At 44.8% G+C, this 16720-nt stretch overlaps 1 protein-coding gene across 1 annotated transcript in view; it reads left to right on the forward strand.

The window, feature by feature from the left end:
* PAPPA (pappalysin 1) overlaps positions 1-16720 on the forward strand; it is a 172833-nt gene that overhangs the window by 9539 nt on the left and 146574 nt on the right. The window contains exon 2 of the mRNA XM_027896673.1: positions 15889-16712. Within this exon, the coding sequence (XP_027752474.1) occupies positions 15889-16712 (824 nt within the window). The remainder of the gene's footprint in view (positions 1-15888; positions 16713-16720) is intronic.

Raw genomic sequence — 16720 nt, forward strand, 5'->3', positions numbered from 1 at the left:
CTGCTATACTGAGCCCATGGTGGTGGCGGAGTTTGTCACTTGTCACAGTTGGCATTTGTGCCATGAGCTCTTTTGGAGATGGCAGAAAATCAGGTGGTCTGGAATTAATATCTCTGACCCAGACTCGCTGGTGATGTTTGAATCAGCACAGATTATTTTATTTCTCAGGTGGAACAGCCCATAATGGGAGAGAAAAGCAAATATCAGCAGAGCCCCTTAGTTCAGAGTACTCTCGTTCAAATTGGAATACTTTCATATTTTTTATATGTCTGCACATTGACTAATGTATTGACTTGCTGAAACAGCTTGTAACCCATGTGAGCTGTAACTGCTTATCTGCCTAGGAGATGCTGGAAATTTGTCTCTGGATATCTCAGGTTATTAAGTTAAGGACAAAAGCAACTGACTTACCCCACAGTTAAATAAGGACCAGGTGAGAGGTTGCAGAAGGGGTTTTTCATGAGGCATGTTGGTGCCCCAGAGGGTTTTGGGGTGGGATCACCATTTAGTGTGCACCCTCTTGGCCAAACAACTGGTGCTTCTGTTGTGAGTATCATCAGGGAGCTGTACATCACACAACCCGTGTGAGCTTGTTCTGAGTTCAGCAGCATCTGTGCTTGTAAAGTCTGAGGTGTAAAGCTGAAATCTGGAGCTTGCATTACTACTGCCTTACATGTCATATGTCTTGTGCATAAACAGAGCAGGCTCTCTGAGGTCAAAACAGCTCCTTTCACCAGTGATAATTTAATGGGAATTATTTTCAGCGTAAAATAGACAAGAATTGGAAGCCTCCCGTGCTGTAGCTCCTGAATGGAGATGTTCAGGGAGAAAAGGAATACTGGGAGAAAAAGCAAATGTCAACTAAATGCTTTCTGCACACGGTTTTGAAACGTACTTGGCAGAGGGAAGGGCGAGCAACACAAGCCAGATTCTGCTCTGGAACACACCAAAGTAAACCTGGAGTAACTCCTTTGGAGAGGAAGGCGGGGTGGGGGAGGGGCTGCTCCAGACCTGTGAACGTGTAGAATTTGGGGCAGAGAAAACGAACAAGCTGAGAAGTGGCTGTTTCAGAGAACAACCTCCAACCACTGTCACCGCTGTCGGTGGTTTCTTTTGGGTGTGTAGTGGTTATGGTGATGCAGTGGGAAACACTGGTACAATGTGGGGCTGTTTTTGCTTTTTGAAGTGTTTTCTGCATATACCTATATCGTAATCCCTCTAGACTGTGGAATTAGGCCACGTACCAGTTTTACAGTGAGCCCTTTGTGTTTCTGGCAACAAACACTTCTGAACTCTGCTCTCCAGGCTTGTGGCCCTAAACTCCTTCACCTCCGCCCAAACTGTCCCATCTCCAGCAATAATATTCCCTCCTCTGTTTATAAACAAACACCCTCAGAGGAAGTTCACGGGAAGAAAAGTTAGTTAATGAAAATCAAGCACCACTTGGGTCCAGCCTGTGGGTTGGAGCCAGCAGGGTTGCTGGATGTTTCCTACTCTGCATCTGCTTGTAGGAGTTCCTTTGATGAGATGTTTGCCTGTCTGTTTGACTGTGTGTCTTTCTCTTCTTTTCCCTTGATCGTGGAAAATATGAAAAAAAGAAAGCGGGGGAAAAAATGACAGTCTCAATTTGCCTTAAAATCAGTGTGGACAGTATTCTGGAACACTGATGAGGGAGGTTGGCTTCGGTGAACTTATAGAATTTCTTCTTGGTAAATCCACTGATTTTGTCTGGTTTGTTGTTGGTCTTTTTTATTTTTTAACACCAAAATCTCAATTCTGTCTCCTGGTAAAAGCGTTGCTCTTGAGTTGCGCAAAGTCTGCAAAAAAAGGACTAAAATAACCCGAAGAATAATTGCCCTACTATAGTCTGAGCACAGGGCTGATGATACATCTGGTGTTGCACGTCCTTCTCACAGAACCACCCCCTGAAGGAGGTGGGAGTGAGCAGGACCCAAGGGAACAGGTAACACGGGACTGTGGTCACCATGAGCATGAGCAAGGGACAGATGGGCACAGTAATGGCACTGTCAGCTGGGAAACACAAAAGGTCTTTTGACTTGCTGAAGGGGTCCCACAAACCTCTACCAGCACAGGAGGAACTGAATAAAAAGTCCATTTTTTTCTGACTGGTCCTGGGTTGTGCCTTTAGCACTGCACCTTGGTGGTCTCAGGTACGAGGTGAGGGAATGAGGTGTTTGTTGCCTTGCAGGAGACACTTGGATCCTCTAGTAAGTCTTTCTGGCTGCTCAAAATGCATGTGAAAATCATGAGATAAAGGAAACCTCTGGGGGTGAGGGAGGCAGCACTGGCCAGGGCTGTGGTTCCTCACTTGGGCAGAGGTGTGGTGTCATTGCAGTGCTCGTGTCACTGTTTTGGGGTCCCCCCTCTTCCCTGAGGAGTGTCTTTGGAAATAAGGGAGTTTTTATAGATATAAGAGATGTGGAAGTCATGGTGCCACTTTTAGGTCTGAGAGCCTTGAAGTTTTAAAAGTACTACAAAAGGTCTCCAGTGCTGGCAGAACCTACATAACTTAAAATAGGATGGTTTAAAATCATCTTCTCTCTGCTGCTCTTTTGTTGAAAGAGCAGTTTCTCTTACTATACAAATATTTTCTGTCAAGTCTTATCTGTAAGACTATTCCAGCGTGGTCTCTCCACCTCCCATCCCAATGAGGGGAAAGACAATCAGAAATGAGCATTTCATACCACAGAATGGACAAAGTTTATCAGCTGTTGCACAATTCCTTTGCCTGCAGAATAAATAAAGGAGCAGGGTGGAGTGGTGGTGGAAATGGACCTGATTTATACTGGTGAGCTTCCTCCAAGAATTTCAGGGGAACTATCAGCAGTTTCTCCTAGGAGGATTCACTCTTAGCCTTTGAAGCGTTCTGAATTAATGAGGAGCAGAGGATCTTCTGCTGGGAAAACTGGAATTCCCTGAAGTCCTCTTGCTGGAGATGGTTTAATCAAACAGACTGTTTACATATTCTGTCTCACCAGAGCAGTGTTCAAACAGTGGTGGTCTTCCACTGGATGCTCTAACACTGGGGGTTTATTTAATTTTGTTTTAAACATCAGCATTCCACCAGTTTTACTGGGGAATGGCCACATGCAAACACCTGCAGGCTCCATGGAACAGGCCAGAGAGGGAAGCAACAGCAGCTGCATCTCGAGGGAGACTGTGTTTCTTATCCAAAGATTTCTGCAGGGTTGGAATTTGGCAGCCAAGGTGGGCTGGGAGCACCTGCACTTGTAGAGGAATAGAGCTTTTAGCAGAAGGAGGCTGAGTGCTGGACCAGAGTCTTCCCTCTGGCTCAAGCGCTGATGGTTGAGGGAGAGAAGAAAGAAAAGGTCTTTCTGCCCCCCCCTTGTGTTTTGTCTCACACTGTGAACAGTTTCTGTGCTCTCAGATTGAATGAAATGGGAGTTACGTATTGCATGGGAGAGAGGGAAGAAGGAAAGGAGATTAGGACAGTTCTTCCTACCACCTCCCATCTCTCCCCTTCCTCGGGATTAACATCTTTTGCACCTCTACCAAGGAACCACCACTTTACTGCACATCTGCGCGTCCAAAATTGGCCATAAACCTTGAGTCAGGATTGAAACTTGAGTTCAGATGCTTATTTTTTTGTTTAAAATACTTTGATAGCTCCTGGAAGTGATGTGCTTCCGCTCCCCATGCAGAGGATCTTCTGTGCATCATCGAGGAGGACGCACGTAAGTAGGCAATGTGGCCAACATTCTTCCAAACCCAAGCAAATCCAACCAGCTGTTCAGCAGGGCTGTTATTTATGGAGAACTGTCAATGTGTTCAACACATGGTGTCCTTTGCCCTGGCAAGCCAACAGCCTGGCTTTTATGGAGCTTCTCTGACACTTGTCAAACACTGGTGACAGGGCAAGCTTGAACAGGCACACGGCTTAATGTGAAAATTATTACAGAGGGGCATTGCAACGAGATGCTCTGTGAGGAAAGGGGAGACAGAGACCAGTTGGCAGAGAAGAAAACAGAGGCGATTTGCAAAGGGTAGAGGTTTCTTTTTGGCTGATGCTTTCAGAAAGAGAACAGAGATTTCCTTCAGTGATAAATTGGATGCTTTGGGAGACAGAAAGGGTGTTTGTTCGAGCAGTGATGCAACTGCTGTGTGAGAGGAGCAGGCTCCCTCTCCTGCTAATTCAAGCTGCTTGTTTTGTGGCATAGTGGAAGTGCACAGGTTGCTCTGGGGTTTTACTTGCTACTTTGCCGTGAGGCGCCTTCAGCTCTGTCCTTTCCACCTGCAAAGGTGGGATAATGGTTCTCAGCAGCCTCCAGAGAGATGCTGTTTGTAAGGATGAGGTAATACCATCAGGGCAGTGCTTTCATCATGAATGAAGCTGTAAATGGCAAGTGCCACTCCAGTGTACCGACGAGAAGAAATGCTCAGCCAGGAAGCCCTGTTGGGCAGGGTCGTGCTGTAAAGAGAAAACTGAGGTTGTGGAATGCCAAAGAGACAAAAAGGCAGAGGTGCATCTTGCCAATCTCCTGCTTATCTCTTCATCCCATCTTTTCTCTCTTGACTTGTATAAGCTCGTATTCATGAGGATCACAGGTATTTATTCTCCCCTGCTGCAAAACAGAGCCCTTGCCTGAACAGTGTGACTCTGGCCACAGTCCCTCCTATTCAGCACCATGCAGTTCTTGGCTCTTCACTAGTTAATATTTTCTGTCAACAACCTGCAAGAAAACAAAATCAGGGCTGATAAAATTTGCAGATGTTGCAGAGTTCAGGGAGTGGTAAACAATGACCAAAACAGGACTCTCAGTTGGGTGTTTTCAAAAACTGAGAGCATGCAAACAGTATGCATTAGAGTAAAGCCAAATGTGAAGTCATATGTATGGAAAGATGGGCAGCAGGTCCTACATAAAGGATGGATGGTGGGGGGAGGGCCTTCACCTGGAAGTTAAATGTGTGGGAGTAACTGCCTGCTGGAATAGATAAAGCACATAAATGTGAGCTGCCAATGTGCTGCTGTGGCCAAAGGTTTAGAGTCATCCTTGGCTGTGTAAACAAGGAGGCTTTGAATAGGAGAGGTTGTGTTGTCCTTCTATTGACGCTGGAGTTGCTGCTGCTGAAGCAATTTGTCCCATTCTGGTGCCCAGAGTTTAGGAAGGATGTTGTATGGAAGAGGATCTAGAGAAAAAAAAATATAATGACAGTGATTAAACAATTTGTAACAAGTCTTAAAGTACTGGACTCAAGAAGAGTAGGTGACTTAATCATCATGATCTTAAAATATATGTTTGGGGAATATTAAACTGGTAAATGGGGGTTGGAAATTAATAATACAGGATATGAGTGTTTTAGCAGTATTTTTGCCTCAACAATAGTCAAAAATTGAGGAACCTTTGTGAGTAGAATGGTGGAATATAGCACCACAATTTTCAGTGTAAAATTCATTGTCTTTCCAAATTGCAAGGTCTTTAAAGAGGGGTCAGTTCAGCCATCACCCATATTATGTCTGAGAGCTTCCAAAGTCAAAGTATTCTGGGTTTTTCAGCTATTACTGCAAAAATAATTGAAACCAAACATAAAGCACAGTCAGCACCAACATGCTAATTTCAAATCTTTTAATTTCCCAGTATTTCTATGGATTCTCCTTGATATTGGCAGGATCACCATAATATTTCCAGCTCATTGTAGAGTTTCCTCAGCATCACTATAGCTGAATTGTGAGGCTGTTTCATGTGATGTTGTTAGTTCTGCTTAGATATTGTCACTTTTAACCAGAATGATGTGCTGAGCAATGACTTGACTTTTCCCCTGTGAAACAGCCCAGTGCACTAGTCTGAAAACCCCCCTGGAAAACAAGACTGAAAGCCTTTCTCACTGAAGGTGTTGGGAGTTTCACTGTTGCCCTCAATGATGCCAAGAATTTACCTCCAGAATGTGAACTTTGGGGAGCAAAATCAAGGTTTCCCTCTGGAAGTTGGAGCACTGACAGTGTCAGGGCTTTGAAGCCAACACAGCAGACAGCCCTGGGAAACAAAGAAGTGAATGAGAAAGCAGAGAATAAGCCTGGGGTGACTCTTGCTTGTCATCTCCTTGCTGGGTGGTCTGTGTCTCAGGGCAGAACAGCACTCCAGAAGGGCATGTAGGCTGGATGCTGGAATGATCCATAGCTGAGTTGCAAACATAAAATACAGACCAAAGACATAGCAAAGGTAATTAGTGTTCTGGGACAGGATTTAATTTCATTTGAGCCATCCCCAGCTGGTGACTGTTCCTCAAAATTCAGATTCAAGCCAAGTGCTCCAGTCTGCTCCCTCAAACCCATGTGCACATGTAAATATAGGCCCCTGCACAGAGAAAACAGTGCATGTACATGCTATTTGTTAGTTCTCAGTGCTCTGGTTCCAAATTTAACCAGAAGTGGAAGGGCTGAAATAACATAAGAAAGGTTGGACATATGATATTTCCTGCTGCTCAGCTAAATACAAGAATTGCCAAAAATCTTCCAAGGTAGCTTGTTTCTTTTACATTTTTCTCCCAGTTCTGCAGACTTGAGAAGGTCAATTACTTTCGAGAAGGATTTGGCTTTGGCAACGCTTATGGAAAGCGAAGCAGAATTATGACCTTTTGGAGGTTTGCCCATCGCTGTCCCATCTTGTCCTCTGAGAACTAAAGGCTGAATTTTCAGCTCCAGCCCTCAGTGTAATAGGTGTGAATTTGTTTCTGTGCACTTCTAAGACGTCGTGGGTATCTGTGTGAGAATTTCCTTTCAGATGTCTATTTATTTGTGCTTACAGATCAAGTGATTGCTGATATTTGTAGAGCAGAAACAGGGGCTCAGGTATTTCCAGGAGGAAAATCATAGCAAAACAAATGAAAATTGGATTCAAACTGAGCAGAAAAATAGAGCTCTAAAATTATATATTTAGGTTAGTATGTGGTGACTCCAGCCTATCTGGAATGCATTTTATAATAGTTATATCATGGTAGAGAGGCAGGTTTTTTTTTTTTTTTTTTTAGCAGAACGTTTCCTAGAAAGCAGAAATATCTCTGTGGTTTTGTGTATGGGTTTGGAGCTTGTGTGCAAGCATGGAGCAGGGAATTTGAGGCATGAAATAGTCATGATTAGTGAAGGCCCTGATCCCTTTGGAAAGCAACAGCAGAAAACAGGCACAATCAGCTCCCTTCTCCCCTCTGCTGTTGCAGCCTCCTCTGTGAATTGTAGCAGAGAAGCTTCTTTGAAGGTTGATAAATGCCTCAGTTGTTTCTATTAGTACAGGAAAGATGCAGTCATATGGGAAAGCCAGATGCAACAAGATATTTGGGTCTGGATAAGATCTAAGGTATTTTTACAATAAGATATTTAATTTTCACAGGGGCAAAGCCCTTGAAAGGTATAAATCAGTGTAAATGCACTGGAACCACTCAGCTTTGCACTCACAAAGTGTCTGCCCAAGAATGTTCTCAAAATCCAATTAAATAACTAGAACTGTTTCATGTGGAAATGCCCCTCAATTACAAAGACAAGTCTAAGCTATCATGATGTGATTTTTACAGTCTCCTCGCAGGGTGCCCTAGTTTGCATTCATGGAATTTTTTTGTTTTTGTTTTGTTTCTGTAATAATGTGGATGTTGGCCATCTGTCTGATCCTGGAAAGGTTGTAAGGTTGTCCCCGCTCCCCAGGTTCTCTTCCCACTCCCTCATTGATCATAATGCTTGATTTAGGTGCCACTAGATTTCCCTCTTTGTTCTCCAGCCCTAACCTCCCCCCTGCAAACACACAGGCATTGTGCAATGGTGTAAAAGCTCCCCTCGCTGCAGCTGGGAGTAGTAACTGCTCAGCTGGTTCCAGCGCTGCCCTAAAGCTGCTGTAAAGGTCAGAGACAAGGGAATTTTTAAAAGGCAAAACAAACCATGTTGTTGTCCCCCCCTTTTCAATCCTGGCTGTGTGTTTTGATCAGCACCACAAGCAATCTCGTGTGCAGACCTGCACTTCTCCCAGCCCTGTGATTCCGGCCATCGAGGGCAGCGTGTTGGGCGTTTTTCCAGCACGACTCCAGGCTTGGCTGCTGCCACAGCTGATTGACTTGCAGTGCTTGTCAGACACAAAGCACATTTTGAAAGGAAATGCCATATTGAACTCCCAGGGAGCTGATGGGTATTGTGCACGGTCATCTGATGGCACAGATGTGTCCCTAATAATCCTTCCAGGAGAATATTTCCTCCTGGGATGCTCTGGCCATCTGATCTGCTCTGAGGTATGCTGACCTATCTTGACCCAGTTTATGATCAATTCTCTCTGCTGTTTTCTGAAAGGAGCACAGAAATATCACTTTGTCATTTAGATTGCCTGGAAGTTATGGTACTTACGTGTCTGTTCCTTCCACAGAAGATACTCTGTGGTTGCTCTCAAGCATTAACTCTTACAAAAGGCAGGAAAGTCACTCTGTGTTAGTGTAAGCAAGGGTAAATTCTCTGCAGAGCTTTGATAGCTAATCAGCATTTGGCAAATAGTGCAGGGAGGAAGAGGATTTGTGGAAGCAGAGGTAAATTGTGTTCCACCAAACATTCCTGGGTATGTTCATCCCTGTGAGTACAGTGACACTTCTGTCGTGGTCTTAAAAGTCCTTTTTGGGAGGTTTGCGTGTTCTTCCAGTTCTGTGTGTTGTGCAGGGGTCTGTGAAAGAGGGGTGGTTTTCATGCATTCCCTCTGATGTGAATCCATGTGTTTTGCCACACCTGCTCTTCACATGAGGATGGTGCTAATGTTGGATTTCCTCGGGGAGTGAATCAGCTGCCTCAGGTACAATGGGACGGTTAATTCCTAACCTGGTTGTGCTGAGCAGTGGCCACAGATAAGCTTGGGAGTTTGGAGATGGGTTAAGATCCCTTTCAGCCAAACCAACAAACTTGTTGAGGGCTTTCCACTCCTTTTGTTTGAAGGCTTTTCGTAAACACTAAACACTGCTTTGTTATCAGTGGGTCACACTGAAGTGTCTAAAGCTGGCAGCCAACAATCGGAATTCTTATTGGAATCAAGTTGGATGCAAAGTGTCCCATATTTATGACAGACACCAGGGATTCTCTGGTAGAACATGCACAGTCTGACTTTAGGTTAAGAAATACCCAAAGTCTGCCTCTACTGTCTTCACCCTTCCTGATGTGTGTGTTACAATCATCTCTAACAACATGGACACATACTGGTTTTCCAGGCTTCAACCAAAATGATTCAGTTGTTTCTAAGAACAAGGCAGGAGAAATAAGTTGTTTTCTAGATATTAGGAAGTCCTTACCCTTGTTCCCTGCAACGTTCCCATGATCTCAAGCTTTATAGCAGGGACTGAAGCATGACCCTCACAAAGGATATGTGTTTTTTATCCATCTAAAAACCCACCCAAACCTGGTTATTAGAAAAGCTTGTTCACCAAACCCCAGCCTCCACTGGTTCTACAGCTTTATTTTGAAATGCTTAAGGAGACCCAGATAAGAGGCCAACCTTCCCAACAACCCTTGTTTAAGCTGATACTGTAGGTGAAGGAACTTTGCAAAAGCAATACCCAGTCCCAGGATGCCCCTGTTGTAACACCACAAAGGGCTGCAGCTCACTGCTCTCTGCCATGTGGTTACACAGAGTTCTGTGTTCTCTTACACTTGAAAATCCTCCCAATCTTGGAATTTCTCACTAAGCCCAGCCTACCAGATGTATTTGCAGTAAGCTCCTATATACTGTTAGCGGGTGTACTCTCACAATAGGCTCAGTGAAGTGTCTCTAATATGATTGTCCGTGCCAGTGGCTGCTCTCTTGCAGCCTACATGAATTTTGTTATCAAAAGGGAAGGATTTATGTAATGTTCATAACTAACCAGCCACTATAAATTCATGTCTTGCTGTTACAGCCGTTCTCAGCTCCCTCTTTTCAGGCTTCAAGGTACTTCATTGAGCATGTGAGGAACTGGGAGTTTGAGAAACAGTACAGAATATATGCTTAATTTAGTGCTAAATTGCACTGATATAAAGATTTTGATATTAAAGAGCCTTGGGCCAAATCCTCAACGTTAATTAGGCATAGCTGTATTAGATTCTATATTGCTACACGATGAAGATCTTGTCCTTCTGCCTGAGATCTGAATCCTATTGCACAGGCTGTAAATGATAATATCTGGTGTGAATTCAGCTCGATTGATAGCAGCAGCAAACATCCCCTTTTTGCTCCTTAAGTAGTACATTGCCACCTGAGCAAGTCTCAGGTGGTTTGCTTGAGCCACTCCTTGTCTCAGGGGGTGACCTCAGGAGGCCTCTTAGCCGTGTTGGAAATGGTATAGACAGAGATGTTGCCTTAAGTACTCTGGACTTTGAATTATTTAACTATTGTGGAAGGAAGTGGGGGCTGGGGGAAGCACGGCAAAGGAAAGGAGAGATTATTTCTCCCCTTTGTAAAAGTATATTGGGTTCAACATCACACCATGAAATATCCAGTGCAGAACTCAAGAACTGCTCCAGTGGATCTTCACTGACTTATCCAATTGCATGGAACATGGGGATACTTAACCCAAATCTGTCGGTTTTAATTATTTTCCTCTGGACAGATAAAAGCTTTCTATAGGTTCCTGTAGAATATTTGCTCTTTCAAGCGTTCGTCTGTGCTTTGATACTAAACGATTAAAGCATGCTAAAGAAAAAAAACAGCCCCAACCTTTAGCTCCCTGTTCTTGGGCCCCCTGACTGCAGCTTTGATTGTTGACCTAAATTCCCCTTTCATAACTGAGTCCTGTCACCTCTGGTTGGAGTCTCCCAGCAAAACAGGCACGGCCAACTTTCAGAAGTGCAGGGCACTGTTTTGCGTCCTGCCTTGCAGGGCTGTGACGGGCTCCACAGCACACCTGATGTGTTCAAAGTCTAACTGACCTCCCTCTTCCCCTTCCTCCGCCTCTACCTCCTGGAAATGAAAGCATAACAAGGCTTTTTTTCCCCCCTCTATTTTACTTCTGCCTTTTTTTTTTTTTTTTTTTCTTCCCATGGCTCAGGAAAGTGAGGAAACTTTTTCTGCGTAAAGAGTTAAATTAGTTAATTCCATGGCTGGGCTGATAGCTGGGAAGATTGCTGTTAGTAAGACGTAAGAAACAGCTCTGAAGTGAGTGAGGGAGGCCTGGAGTATGTTGTTTGTAACATTAAAGTGGGTTGCAGCAGCTTGCATGGGCTACTCTGGCCTCTCTTCTGTCAAACTCTGCACACAGAGTGCTACTTTTGACTCCAGAAGCTCCCACTCCTCTCTCTGCTCCCATCTCAGTTCCACCAATACCTGCTGTCCTCACCCAGGACTGTCTTGCAGACGTTCAGCAGCTGATTCTCCACGTTCTGTTCGTGGCCCTGTCCACCTGAGGGGTCCACCTGAGGCTGTAACTCTACTTAAGTCCCCTGAGAAGTCCTGAAGCAAAGCAGGTTGTAAATGCTGGCATTGGTTACAGACTCCTGGAAGAGGTCAGATGGACAGTCACAGAGATGGGGAAGCCATTGTGGGTCAGTAGCCAGAAAACTACTTTTCACTTGTAAAAAAAAAAAAAAAAAAAAAAAGAGAGTCTGTATTTCTCATTTTCCATGTTTGGCTTTTGGCTTTGGGCCACTGGAGTTGATTTTTCCAGCTTTCCCCACTCTTTTGATGCCTAGGAATTTACTTTTCCTATATGGGACAAACATCAGGGGACTTGAAGGAGCCTCGTGGGCCACTGAAGTCTGTCTCTGGCCAAGCATAATGGAATGTGGCATCTTCCTCTGATCATGCTCTTCTCCAGAGTCCTCTGAAAAGTGACTCACTCCCTTGTGGAGAAGGGAAGATACCAGTGCCTATTACTGGGAAGCTGAACTAGCACCTCTTCTATTTTTTTAAAATAAAATGTAAAATTCCATTTAAATCCCTCGGGCTTCAGGAACAAGAGCTTTAAAAGGAACGATCCATTCAGACTAAGGAGTCAGAAGGGCTCTCAGTGCTCTGCTCAGCTGTAGCTCCATCCCTTTCTAGCAACTCAGGGCAAGCAGAAGTGAAGAAAACTGTTTGCTGCTGTATGAAACTTGTACATATTTTTTTAATCTAATTGTTGTGGGGAAAACAAACATCAGTTTTATTTCGCACCATTTCTTGGCTCAGAAACGTCAGGCACATTCGCCAAATTGTGGTTTTCCAGTCATTGGCTTGAGTCTCATTTACCATGAGGCCTCTTTACACCACTCTTGGTTTGTAAAGGGATATTAAGTAGCTAAAAATGTCCTTTACCACATTATTGTAAAGAATTCTCAGTGTAAATGAGAATCTAAACTCTGTATGTTTTTCATGTAAACGTTGGTTGTGGTCACAGATGACTTGAAGTTCGGAGTGTCAACCATTGTGTGGGGTGATTTTTGCTCAAAACCAGCCTCGTTTGGGGTAAAAGAGGCCTCTTCTTGTTTAAAATGTTCTTAATTACGTCTGAGGAATAACTCATGGCTATGGAACCTTTTACTAAATTGAAATAAATTGTGAAAACATCAAATTATTCAGTTTTCAGAAGTTCTGGCAATTATTTCACATGTCCCTCTTCCAATGGCTTTGCCCTTATTAGTTGTCATAGAAGAAGTAATAAATTCTTTTATTATGACATCCAAAGTCCCAGCTGAAATTAGTTTCATTGTGCTGGGGACAAAACGGAAAAGTGACACTCCCTTAGCCGGAGGATCCTTAGTCTGAAGCCAAAAGTAAAGTGAAGGATTGGGAAAGTAGGTACAGCATTCAAGCAAAAGAGGGTCATAAAGAACAGATACAACATACAGGGGAGTTGGGTTTCTTATCCCAGCACAAGGCAGTGTGGTTTCCTTATCCCTTTTCTTACTCTTTTTTTTTTTTCCTTAAGAATAAAACAACTCTTGCTGCTGAAAGGATTGCGTTCAATCCATCTTTTCATCAAGAGTTGGATGTCTGCAATAGTAAAAGTTTGAGAAAAGAATACTGTACATGGCATATGGATTCAGTAATGACCTTTGCCCTAAACTAGAAAATGCAAGGAACTGGAATAGTAGAGTGTTTTAGCTCAGCAGCTTTCATACTGGCATGTTCAGTGGTGTCCCTATTGTCACTGTTTTTTTTTTTCTTTTTCTGCCCTCCTTTGGCTCCCTGTAAATCTTGAATTGATGGCAGCTGTTTGAGCCAAACTCAAGACACGTTGCATCACATCAGGGTTTAAAGGCTCAAAGGCAAGGGAGGATTGCTACTATTCTGTAGTATTCCTCCAGCAGCTCCATCTGTTCCAAGGTCAATCACCAGCATCATGCAGCACTTCAGAGAGAGGAAGATGTTCTTTAACACTGGCTGGGAAAGTGGATTTCCAGTCCATAATAATTTATTGGTTCTTTGGGGGAATATTTCTAGGCCCCGGTCAGTGCAAGGAGCAAAAAAATGCTGACCCTAAAAGGCTGTATGGTGGACTTCCCTGGAGCTGGAGATCTGTTCCGGGACTTCCAGATGTTCTGTCCAGCCATGGGGATCTTGGATGCCTGAAGAAACAGGTGGAGCAGCTTCTGTGTGTGCAGCTGCCCTGTGGTCCACAGGCCTGGAGGATTTGGATTCTGGGTGGCAAAGGTGGCAGGAGAGGATTGGGATCAGCACCTTTTGTGCTTCAGTCAAAACATGCAAGGGAGTCCTTGAGGTTCCCCTGGCCATGCTGAAGACAAGAAGCTTCTCAGACCAAATTTCCGCATCGTTTTTGCTGCTCTCACCATTTTGGCACATCTTGTCAGGCAAAAAAAAAACTCTCTCACAAAACGCCTGACCAGCTCTAATGGTCTTATTGTAGTAAGTTGAGCTTTTTATGACTTATTTGGGAGAGGGACTTGTCTTGCCAGCTGTCTTCTTATTCATTGCAGTATTATCCACCCACTATCGTTGGACAATACCTTCATTTGAGATTCATAAAAATACAGACTTTTATGGGCTCTCATACATCTGAAAATGAATGCTTTGTGAAAGCATTTATTCCATAAAGAAAAATTTGAAAACACTTAAAAAATAGACTCCAGAAGGTTATTGGTAGCTTTGGCTCTCATAATATCACGAGTTTCTCGGGTAAATATCCATCCCAGCAAATGTCATTTTTTTTAGCACATTTGTTTTTTCCTTCCCTGGTTCTCCTCCTCTCCTTTCTCGTGATCAGAAGTAGAAGTTTAAACCAGAAGCTGTTCTTGAAAAGGTTTTGAACTGAGTGCGCCCTGCAGATGAATAAACACATTACCTTCCGAACCCTGGGATCTCTCTTCCAAAGGAAACAGGAAAAGGGGGAGCTCAGAGTCCCTAGCAAAATACCAGCGTGCAGAAAAAAAGGCCCGTTTAAATGTTTTTAACTTTCCCATCAGAAGAGTTTTTTTTTTTGTTTTTTTTTTTTTTTACAGGGGAGGAGGAGGAGGAGGAGAAGGGAAGGGTGTGAGGAGAAAGGGGGAAGGTGGGTGCTGGGAGAGGGGAGGAAAAATACAGTGAATGCTCCTGTAACCTTTGCTCTGTTGATACTAGACAAGACTGCACTGCTAATGAGTGATTGTTAACAGATGGCTGTTGAGCAACTTAGTCAGAAGCAGAAGATGTTATTTGGTTGTAGTGTGGGGAGGGTTAGGGTGCAGGGGTGAGGTAAGGGGATATTTAGTCTTTTCACGAGGCCTGAACTGTCAGAGATTTATGATTTTCCTTTAGGCTTTTGGAAGGGGAGGCTTGGGGGAAGGATTGTTTTCTATGCGCTGATAGCAGAGAGGCCGCTTGGTGCTGAAAGCTCCGACGATTAAGTTATTGGTTGAGGGGTGTCCCTGCAGCCCTTGGCCATGGAGAACTGAAAGATGGGAATGTATCTCTACCTTGCTGAACCTCATGTCCCAAACTGAGAAGGAGAGGGCTCTTCCTACCGCTTGGAGCTGTCTGAAGACTGGTTGAGAGCGCTTTGGGTGTGGATCCACACTTTGTCTGTAGAATCATAGAATGGGTTGGGTTGGAAGGGACCTTAAAGAACATCTTGTTCCTACCCCTCTGCCATAGGCAGGGACACCTTCCAGTAGATTGGGTCGCTCAGAGCTCCATCCAGTCTGGCCTTGAACACTTCCAGAAGTGGGGCAGCCCCAACTACTCTGGGCCTGTGGGAAAAACCATTACAGTATATTCCATGTGGTGCATTAAGCTGATAGGAAGCTGTGCATGTGAGGGAGCAGGAATCTTTCTGAATGTGTATGTCCATCTGTGCATGTTTCTTGCCCTTTCCCAGTGTGGTGTACACCCTCTTCTGCACATCCAGCCTACCAGTGTATGCCATTTCCTTACTGGTTTTATTGGGTAGGACTTCGAAGGTAACCTGAACACATCCCGTTCGCTCTGTGTAGGATTTGCGTGCTTGAACCCATCAAGATTATTGCAGCTGCTCAGTGTTTCTCAAAGTGTGCAGTATTTGGATTTTATACTTATTTCTCCTGTGGACCTTATTAGACACAGGGTTATGGGTATGAAGTATGAGTGACATCAGCAGGGATTGCTTGTCAAGAATGTTGTTGTTTGCAATCACTGATGTATGGCTTTGAGGGAAGGTAAGAACCAAATGCACAGTCCAGCATTTTCCAGGGAGGAATTTGCAGAGGAGATTTGGGCTTTGGTCAGGAAAGGGGAATCCCATTTGTACACTTCACTGGCAAATCTTGACCTTTAATAGGAGGTCTTAACATGACCTCCCACAATCGCGCACCAGATGATTTAAAGTCTTTCTAGTGCACCAACTGTCTAACAGATGTAGGTGAGTGTGTGTATATACATTTAGAGAGATATATTTATACAATTTAAAGACTAACGCCTTCACTCTGTCATCCTTATTTATTCATCTTTCTTTTTTCCCGGGGGGGGCGCGCAGGACTGTATGACAAATGTTCTTACACCTCCCGCGACCGAGGATGGGTCCTGGGGATTAACACCGTCAGTGACCAGGGGAACAGAGACCCCCGCTATTTCTTCTCCCTGAAGACGGACCGTGCTCGCAAAGTGACCACCATCGCAGGACATCGCAGCTACCTCCCCAACCAGTGGGTGCACCTGGCTGCCACCTACGATGGGCGCCTGATGAGGCTCTACGTGAACGGCGCCCAGGTGGCCACGAGCGGGGAGCAGGTGGGCAGCGTCTTCAGCCCCCTGACCTTGAAGTGCAAGGTGCTCATGCTTGGAGGGAACGCCCTGAACCAGAACTATCGGGGTTACGTGGAGCACTTCAGCCTCTGGAGGACAGCCCGGTCTCAAAAGGAGATCTTGTTGGACATGGACCAGGCCGTTCACAGGCAAGACACGCCCCTACCTCAGCTAGTCCTTCAAGACAGTTTACTGAATGTGAAAAGCACCTGGTCTCCCATGAAGGATGGCAGCAGTCCCCAGATAAAGTTCAGCTACCACCACGGCTACTTGCTGGACACCAGCCTGGACCCTCCTCTCTGCGGGCAGACGGTCTGTGACAACACCGACGTCATCGCCAGCTACAACAAGCTGCCGCGGTTCCGCCGCAACAAGACCGTGCGCTACCGTGTGGTGAACCTCTACGACGACAAACACCAGAACCCCACCGTCAGCCAGCAGCAGATCGACTTCCAGCACCAGCACCTGAACGAGGCGTTCAGCCGCTACAACATCACCTGGGAGCTGGAGGTGCTGGAGGTGAAGAACTCCTCGCTGCGCCACCGGCTCATCCTGGCCAACTG

Source organism: Empidonax traillii, unplaced genomic scaffold (genome assembly GCF_003031625.1).
Source record: "Empidonax traillii isolate 1590-97213 ecotype Southwest subspecies unplaced genomic scaffold, ASM303162v1 scaffold510:size820377, whole genome shotgun sequence".
Classification (NCBI taxonomy): Eukaryota; Metazoa; Chordata; class Aves; order Passeriformes; family Tyrannidae; genus Empidonax; species Empidonax traillii.